The sequence below is a fragment of the Pelodiscus sinensis genome, chromosome 6 (assembly GCF_049634645.1).
Source record: "Pelodiscus sinensis isolate JC-2024 chromosome 6, ASM4963464v1, whole genome shotgun sequence".
Taxonomy (NCBI): Eukaryota; Metazoa; Chordata; order Testudines; family Trionychidae; genus Pelodiscus; species Pelodiscus sinensis.
In genome coordinates, this window is record NC_134716.1 from 87,061,040 (window position 1) to 87,070,808 (window position 9,769).

Consider the following 9,769-nt stretch of genomic DNA (forward strand, 5'->3'; position numbering starts at 1 on the left):
AATGGCTTCTGCATAGGAAAGTTATGCCTCACTAATCTTAGAATTCTTTAAATGTGTCAATAAAATAGTGAATAAAAGAGATTCAGAAATGAAAAACTGGACTTTTAAAAGTCTGTCATAAAAGGCTATTCATGAAATAAAATTGTCATGGTATGAAAGGCCAAGTATGCTCACATAGCAGAAACTGATAGTAAAAGAACAAAAAATGGCCAGTTTTCACCAAGACACACAAACCTTAACACTGGAGTGCCACAAGATGCTATACTAGAAGTGGCAATTAATATGCTGATGATCTGGAAAAAGGAGAAGCAGTCAGGTGGCTAATGATACCCTTTTGTCTTCTGCAAATTTAGTCAGGAATGGAGAAAATGGAGGAACTTCAGAGAACCTAACCAACCTAGACAAATGGGCAACAAAACAGCAGATGACATTCAATGTTAGTCAATGAAGAGTAACACAGGATGAGTAGTTTAACTTACTCTTTCCGTACAATTTACTGGAATCTACACTATATCACCTCAAGAAAAGGACCTGAAGACTTCTACTCAGCATGAAGCAGCAGACAAAAATCGAACAAAGCATTAGAATGGATAGGGAATGAGATAAAGAATAGTACAGAAAATATAACATCATTATATAAATCCATTCATTTGCTCTGAATACTGTTTTTAGATGGAGTAACCCTAACCTTAACATAAGTCTTGTGTTGAAAGCTGACTATCAATTGATATGCATACATTTAAGGTAAATGCTATCTACCACTGTGCAATGCTGAGGAGTCAAGAGTAATAAAAATCCCACATAGAGGCTACATCTAGACTGCAGGCTTCTTTCAGAAGATTGTTTCTGCTTTAGGAAAGAGAACATCCACACACAAACATGCATCAAAAAAGCAATCTGCTTTTTTGAAAGGGTGTCCAGACTTATTGGACACTCTCTCACATAAAAGGCCACCCAGAACCACTTCAGGCAGGGCATTAGGTCAGCAGTTGTTTCTGGATGCTGTTGCCTAAGGTGATCTGAGATGTGTGCTTAAAGGGACCCCCCATGGACAGCTGTTTCTCAGGTTCTGCTGCAGGCTTGCCTACCTCTCCGAGGGACAGCAAAGTTTGTGCAATGCATGCTTTGGTTGCCCAGCTTTTGGACACCACAGCATTCTTTTTGCTACGGAGCTGGAGCTACCCATGGGCACGTGATGGCCCTACACTACCATGCTGCGGGTTCTGCAGCAGTTTATGCAAACCGTCTTGATGGCTCAGCCTCTGAGCTCATCTATGAGTCCCTCTGCCTGGATGTGGGAGCAAGGCCCTTGCACCCAGACCCCACGATAGAGAGATGATTCTGGAGACTGGACACCAGTTCTGACTGGTGGAACCAGCTGGTGATGGAGCAGTGGGATGACCAGCAGTGACTCAACAACTTCCACATGTGGAAGGCTACCTTTACGGAACTGTGTGCCTGGTTTGCCCCTGCCCTTCGGTGTGACATCTATCTGTGGCTCTGGAGAAGCGGGTTGCCATCACTGTCTGGAAGCTCACCATCCCAGACAGCTACCTGTTGTCCAACCAGTTTGGCATGAGGAAGTCCACTCTCAGGGCCCTCCTTCATGGAGGTAAGACACTCTTGTCCCTGAAGGGGGGGAGGGGGGACCCTAGAGAAAAGGGAGTGGGGCGGTGTGGGATGGCCTGAGGGAGGGAGGGAAGCCCTGTCCCTGGGGAGTTGTGCCATCCTGCCCTCATACAGCCCTGATGGGGTGGCTCCAGAGGTGTTTGAGGGGGGAAGGGAAGAGAGGCAGGCACCTCCTAAGGGCTCCAGCACTTCCCCCACCCAATATCTGTTTTGTTTGTTTCTTTGTCGTCTTCTGCAGATTGTGAGGGCCATCAACTCCATCCTGCTGGGCAGGGTCATCCGCCTCAGATACCTGGACCCCATTGTTGCAGGATTCGCCGCCCTGGGGTTCCCCAACTGCAGAGGAGCCATAGATGGAACCCACATCCCAGTCCATGCACTGCATCAACAGAAAGGGCTATTTCTCCATGGTGCTGCAGTCCCTGGTCAACCACCATGGACAGTTTTTGGACATTTTCATTGGGTGGTCGGGCAGGGCACATGATGCCTGCATATTCAAAAACTTCAGCCTCTACCACAACCTGGAGGCTGGCACACTCTTCCCCCAGAGGGACTTTCTCATGGGGGACGTCCAGATGCCACTGTGCATCGTCAGGGACATGGCCTACCCACTCATGCCATGGCTCATGAAGCCCTACACTGGCCACCTGCACCCCAGCAGGGAACAATTCAATGCGTACCTCAACCGGGCCCAGATGCAGGTCGAATGCACCTTTGAGTGCTTCAAGGAGTGGTTCAGGTGCCTCCTGACCCACCTCAACGTGGGGGAGCACAACATCCCTGAGGTGGTCACGGTGTGTTGTATCCTCCACAATATTGTGGAGAACAAGGGGGAGGCCTTCCTCCTGGGGCAGAGGGCCTCTGAGCAGCCACGGTCAGCAGCCATCCGCCAGGCACATCAGGTACTTCTGAGAGGCCCTGAGGGAGAGTCTCTCTGAAGGACCCCAGCAGTAATTCTCCCCAGCGCCTCCCCAATAGGGGCCTCTGTCTTGGTCCCCTATACCTTTCCAACCACAACCCCTCCCTTCTTCCCTTCCCTGTACTCCCAATGAACACACCAGTTTTGAGTGGAACTACAACTTTTTTAAAAAAAAGAACAGTAACTGGGGAGGAGGGGAGCAGAGAACCTGGAGGGAGGAGGAGGTTCAGTGCTGTGAGTGGCATGTGGGGCAGCTAGTGGAGCCACCTCAGGTCCAGGAACCTCGACGAACACAGGAGTGGCTGGGGCATGGGACCACTGGGAGGTAGGCAGGATGAGGGGCTGGAGTGGAGTCAGGGATGGCTGGGAGGGGGAGCAGGGGTATGGCAGGGGGAGCTGGAGTGGGGAAGGCTAGAATGGGAATAGGAGCTGGGTGTGCCATCACTTCCCAGATGGTAGCACACAAGTTTTCACTTTGCTGCACAAGATGATCCCACATTTGGTTGTGCCACCTGGCGTCATTCCGGACCTTTTGGGCCAGGGTTTGTTGCATATCACGCAGGACAGCCATGTGACTCCCCTGGGGTCAGGCGGCTGCTTCTGATGGCATGGATTGCTCCTCAGCGACATCTGGTCTGGCTGTGGAGGAAAAGAGGGAGAGGTGGTCAATCATCCCTGCAAATACTGTGCATGAGGCCATGCCCTCCTGTGTGAGCAGTGACCAACAGTCCTTGGTCCAGAGGAGGAGGATGTCTCGTGAGCCAGGCCATGTGTGGCCTGCACTACAGGACCTGTCTCACAGAGGCCTGAGGTGCCCAGGGGACCACGCTTCCTCCTACCCCCACCCCGTCCTATGGGCAAGCAAACAAGGGAAGTGTCTGGCTACAGTGGGATGCCATGGGTGGAAGAGGGGCCTGGAGCAGCCTGGACTTTCATGGGGGCTGCACACACCTGCACCTGGCAGCACTGTCTGCAAGAGCAGGTGGTTCCTTGAGCATGCAGGCATGGCTGTCTGCAATACTCCTAAGAGAGCTTGGAGTTGTACGTGCGCCCTTGTGTCCAGTCTGCTTCCAGAAGTGTCTGGTGGGGGGGAGGTATCCCCCCCAGGGGTCAGATATGGTTGGGAATCCCACACAGCCCTTGAGCATGAGCCTGTGGGTGCTTTGCAGCTAGCTCCTGAGGCCACACGGTGAACACTGCCGCTGCACATGCACGGAGTGCAGCACACTGCCCAGGATGAGCGACGATCGCTCCCTATCCCCTCTGCACCCGCCTCCCCTGCCCTGTGTGTGTAAAACTGACAGCACTCACCTGATGATCCCTCCCCGGTGTCAGGGGATGCCTGGGAGATGTCCAAGGCATGGGGTACTGGCTCCAGGATGAGGGTGACCATACTGGCCATGTCCTCCTCCTCCTCCTGCAGCTTCTGTTCATCGTCCTCCTCCTCATCATCATCAAGGAGCTTCAGTGGGGCAACCACAGGCATCTTGAGCCTCGAGTCCACTGTTACAGGTGGGGAAAGAACACCTTTCCTCACCTGTAACAGTGCTTCACCACCCCCAAGGATTCTGTGTAGCTCCTCGTAATATGGACACAAGTGTGGTCCTGCCCTGCAGTGAGAGCTGCGCTCCCTGGCCCTGGCACATCCCTAGCACAGCTCCTTGACCTTGCTCCTTACGTGGTCCAAGGTGTGGGGGTGGTGTCCCCTCTCAGCCGGAGCCTTGGCCATCCGTCCATAAATGTCAGCATTGTGCCTCCGGAAGTGGGGATCCTGCAAGGTGGCCTCTTCCCCCCACATCTCCAAGAGGGTCAAGATCTCTGCCCGGACCAGGAGCGAGGACAGCGTTTGCTGGCCCTGGGTGGGCCCTGGGAGCCCTGGGGCTGCTTCCTGTGAAGGCCAGGGAAGGTCTCAGGGGGATGGAGGAAGGACTTGTTGCTCAGCCATAGCTCTGAGTTGTGTGGCAGGGAGAGCCGTGCAGTCAGGTGCTGCTCCAAGGGCTGGCTTCCTCTCACAAAGCTTGTCCCCGGTGCCTGCAGCTTTAAGAACTGGCAGGAGACAGGAACCATAGAGTTGTGGTTAGTATGGATGGAGTGTCCACCACGGCACCTGTGTTATTTCCTGAAAGCCCCGTCTTTCAAAAAAAAAAACTTCCTCCCCACACGCCTTTTTCTGAAAGAGCTCTTTCGAAAAAGGCAATCTTCCTCATAAGAAGAGGTTTACCGCACTTGGAATAACTCCTCTGTTCTTTCGATTTACCTTCAAAAGAATGTGATTGCAGTGTGGCGTAACTCAAGTTTTGTTGGGAAAACAGCTGTAGTGTAGACATACCCAGAGAGAGCCAGAAGTTACAGAGAAGGAAGAGAATACTACGTGACAGCATCTCTCATTTGCAAGTCTGTACAACGTCACAAGAACGTTCCAAATATTTATATAAGGGGTCTAAATGAGACACAAAGCAATATGTGACTTGACCTCTGGTTGGGAAATAGGGGGAAGGAAGTCAGGGCCTCTCTATGCCACATACAATCTTGTTAGGATAGCATATCCACATTACAAAGAAGGTTTGTGTGCATAACAATCTGGAGCAGCTAATGGCACCACACTATGTATGCCAGTTAAGCTACAAGTGCTTTGGAAGACAGAGGTATACATAAATCGAGAGTCCAGGCCTGGAATGGCTAAAGAATCATAAGGCAGGTTTGAAAGAAGCAAAGGAAATCTTATTTCTGATCTCCCTGCCTGTGCCCACACCATCACATATTCAATTTCCCAGGTAGGACAATGTGGTGGATCAAGATGGAAGAAGAGTATTGTAGTTTGGCTGTTGTTACACTAACAGCTCACAAATAGGTCACAGTGTATTAGCAAGTCTTGATTTTTTCCTTATTCCTCTGACCTACTCAGATGGAATAAAATGTGTTTTACCAGACACGTTAGGAAAAAAAGGCCAAGTCATAGTGGGCTATGTTCTCTAACGTTAGTCCATATTTCTAACACAGCTAAGCCAAAAGCAAATTAGCCAGTGTGTAGCTGATATATACATTAGTTATGTAGCTTATCCGCAAACATAACCCTCTCTCAAGGTAAGTTATGAAATGAAAAAATAAACAGCACACAAATTTCACAATTCTCAAAATATCAGTAGAAGTCACATCACTGACTTCTGTGTTTCTTGTAAAGTTTCAACGGCGCTTAATTTCTACGTTGGAGCATAAAAACCTAACTAGATTAGGCATTTGAAAGGACAAGTACATCTGACAAATAGCTCTTTCAGTCCTACCATAACAAGGTATCAGAAACTGTGCACAAGTTTATATACAATCTGAAGAGCTCAGACTTCTTACATTTACAGATTTTTTCTCTCCAAGTACTTTACACTGTAACCTACTATGGTATTGTTTTGCTGACAAGCAAAAAGTTTAAGTTCTCTTGATAGGACATTACCACACCACCAATGATATGCAATACCAGGCTAGACACACAGTTGACAAGTTTTTAGGCCCTGTCGTAGGCACATTGGAAGAGTAATTGCTTCTTATAAACATTTCCCCTGAGAACACTTTCCTTACTTTGAATTGTCTGCTTGTTCTGTAACAGCAAAAGCCACTTTGGATTAAGACAGCAAAAATTAACTGATATGTTGCTACTAATAAGCATGTACTATAATACAATCCTGTTATTTTACTGCGGGAGAGAGCAATGCAAGAACCCACTAGATGGCTCTCCCTCCCAAATAGTCTTGTATGTGTTATTTACTACAGGGCCAAGTATCAGAGGGGTAGCCGTGTTAGTCTGAATCTGCAAAAGCGACGAGGAGTCCTGTGGCACCTTATAGACTAACTGAAGTGTTGGAGCATAAGCTTTCGTGGGCAAAGACCCACTTCGTCAGATGCAGGGCAGCTATCATCTTTACTAAAAAGTAACAATCCTCCACAGGAATTTAGGTTTTTTCCTCTGTACAGAGAGCTAGAAAAAATAATGTCCCCTAGTTCTGTTGGTCTTAGCTAATGTATTCAGAAAAAGTAGGGTAAAATTTTCAAACGGGCTCACGTGATTTTTAAGGAGCCTAAATCCGTTGATTAAAAGTCATTTGGTCCTTTCGTAACTCCATTCGGTGTCTCCCTTCATCTTCCCATGCCTAACTACCTTTAACAAGGCAGCCCCGCAATCCATGGGGCTTAGGAGCTCCTGAAAGCGTCACCCTTGGCTAGGGCGGGCTGAGGCGCCTAATACTGCCAGTCCCTTGCTGAGACTGGGGAGGACTTAGAGGGGTCGGGAGAGGCTCACACGCCCCCACCCCCAGCTTGTGCCCCTAATGCGGGGCCCTCCCTCCAAAGTAGCTCAGGGACAAGCCAGTGCCACGCTCAGCATCTCAGGGGAACCTCCCCATGCCCCTGCCCACCCCCGGAGCCCCTGCCGGGCTTGGCGCTGCCCAGGCGGCGCTGGGACCGGGCTTACTGGCCTACCTGGTACCTGCCGGTGAGCAGCTGGCTCCGGGACGGGGTGCACAGGGGCTGCGTGTAGTAGCGCTCCAGCCGCACCCCGCCCGCCCCCAGCGCATCCAGGTGCGGGGTGCGGATGAGGGAGTCGTGCCAGCCCACGTCGTGCCAGCCCAGGTCATCGGCCAGCACCACCACCAGGTGCGGGGGCGCCGCGCTGCCCGTCAGGCACAGGCGCAGGCAGCACAGGAGCAGCGGGAGCCGCGCTGAGCCCAGGCCGAGCCCCGGACGCCCCGACATGCCGCCCGCAGCTCAACCAGGAATTGGTCGGCGGGGCGGGGCACAGGACCAGCGACTTCAGCACTCCGCCCCCTGCATAGGGCCAGGGGCCCCGCCCCGGGCCCGCCCCCACACACAGCCGGGGAAGGGAAAGGACCGAGGTTCCGCCCTTTCCACAGAGCAAGGCACCAGCCTAGTGCTTTGCCCGTGCCACAGGCCAGTGGCCTCAGGGTGGGCAAGGACTGTACTTCGGCCGGCCCATCCCACACGACAAAGCAGGCAGGTCAAATTCAGAGAAGTTTCTTCCCCTGACAGCCTCTGCCAGTGCAGCTAACCTCTCCAGCACCACCCATTCTGCACAGACCTCCAAAGAAGCTTTGTGGGAACCCAGGGGAATTATGAAGGGAGCTGACAACACTAGAACCGCAGACAGATACATCCCTGCACAAACGTGGACTTCAAAGTCACCACTAAAAAAACACTACAAACCTCTGATCAGCAGCATCAAAAGCAACCCCACCTCTCACAGAACTCTTCCTCTGTCAGAAAGAAAACAAAAATAAGAAAGAAACCTTAAAAAATAGCAAATAGTCTTGCAGCACCTTACAGACTAAAAAAAATGTAGATTGTGGATTGTGTCCACGAAAGCTCATAATACCATCTACATTTTTTGTTAGTCTCTAAAGTGCTACAAGACTATTTGTTAGTTTTTAAGTTTTTTCTGCTAATACTAACACAGCTACCACTCTGAAACTTAAAAACAAGAAAAGTTCTTTGACCCGCACTGTCAAAAAGATACTGGAAAGCAAATACCCCTTTAAGTTAAAAATACACAGAAAATCATGCAATGTTTAGACGTGGTTATTTTGAGAAAAACCCCTTCTTTCAAAATAACCATTATACCTCAATTTTTAAGGAGTAAGGGTTATTACGAAAGAAGGGTTTGTTTTTTTTAAACTCCCCCCACCCAGTCTAGACTGCGTTTTTCTTTCGAAATAGAGTATTTCAAAAAAGCACCCGGGCGCAATTATACAAATGAAGCGCAGGAAATTCAAATCCGTGCTTCATTTGCAATTTCGCTCGCCTGTATTTGCATTCCTCTCTCGAAAGAATGCAGTGTAGACATACCCGTAGTGAAAAGTTAAAAGCAAATAGACATTCTCATAAAAACACTGGGGCTATAGTCAGAGCTGTCCTGTCCATAGGACAGTTTGGGACAACCTCCACAGGCCCTGGGTTCGTGGGAGCCTCACAGCAGCTGTCCCAACTGTCCTATGAATGGGACCCAGGGAATAATGTAGGGCCAGAGGCCTTCTGGGGCAGCAGAAGAGGTTGCCCCCACCCTCACCATGGCAGTAGGATCCAAAGTGACCTAGAAGCCTGCTCCACTCTGTCCCACTGCCCTCTCCTGACCTTCTGTGCTCCAATTCTCTATGGCGGTGGGAAGCAGAGCACCCCAGCCCAATTCCCGACACTATGGAGAAGCAGGGCGCAACAGACCAGGAGGGTGATGCAGTGGAACAGAGCAGGCTGCCATGCCGCTCTGGCTCCCATTGTCACAGTTGTGGAGGGCCCCCAGGCCATGTGGGGAAGGGCCCGAGCTTTTGGGAGGGGCAGGGCGGAGGATTATCCCAGGCTCCATACTTGGACCTATGGGGAGGGGATTGCCTCAGGCCCTGCACCCCCCACCTTGGGATGGCCTTGGCTATTGTGTACCAAACTCTATTAGACAAACCAATGTACACATAGTAACTGAAAGAAATCCCATAAACTTAAGCTGAAGAAATCACGCGTCCAGATAATATCATTATTTAAAACACTAAAACAGTGAACAAATCCAAGAAAAAAGGCAGTTAACAATAAAAATAGTGGCCTGCTTTGCAGATTTTTCCAAATATTTTTACTTTATTTGACATTTAGGTCTGAACTTTAAACTGTGACAAAAGGAAAACAGGTGGAAAAACATAACTAAATGTTTATACCAGTTCACTATGGGTATGTCTACACAGCCAAACCATTATTTTGAAATTAATTCGAAATAATGGAGGGCTTATTTAGAATTTGGTAAACCTCATTCCATGAGGAATAATGCCAAATTCGAAATAGCTATTTCGAAATAATTGCTGTGTAGACACTTATATCGAAATAGGGGGCCTCCAGCCTTCCCAGGGTGTCCTCTAAGCCTCAACCAAGAACACTCCTCTCCCTCCCCCCTCCCAGGAGCCCTTAAAGGGGTTGACTCTAGCCACAGTGCCTGTGCCAGCTCCAAGCATGCCAGCCCAGAGCCAGCAGTCACTGCTCCTGGCCCAAAACATGAGCCAGCAAGCCACTGGCAGCCAGGGCCGGCTCAACAGAATGTGGGGCCTAATTCCGGGGGTGGGGCCGCACATGCGCGGGGCCCCGGGTGGCATGGTGCATGCGTTGCGCGCCGGAGGCATGACGCATGCCCCGTGTGTCCCGGATGTCACGACGCATGCGCTGTGAGCCCACACATGCGCAGTG

The 9,769-nt window shown here is 50.4% G+C and overlaps 1 protein-coding gene across 2 annotated transcripts in view; it reads right to left on the minus strand.

Annotated features, from left to right (window-relative positions):
* ARSB (arylsulfatase B) overlaps positions 1 to 7,345 on the minus strand; it is a 104,945-nt gene extending 97,600 nt beyond the window's left edge. Inside the window, exons 1-3 of one of the 2 annotated variants that reach the window (XM_075932330.1) lie at positions 7,016 to 7,154; positions 3,860 to 4,594; positions 3,078 to 3,187 (exon numbers count right to left, since the gene is read on the minus strand). In XM_075932330.1, the coding sequence (XP_075788445.1) occupies positions 3,078 to 3,119 (42 nt within the window). In that variant the 5' untranslated portion in view covers positions 3,120 to 3,187; positions 3,860 to 4,594; positions 7,016 to 7,154. Of the gene's footprint in view, positions 1 to 3,077; positions 3,188 to 3,859; positions 4,595 to 7,015 lie in introns of both variants that reach the window. The other variant, XM_014571538.3, reaches the window with a different exon arrangement.
* Positions 7,346 to 9,769: the final 2,424 nt, after the last annotated feature.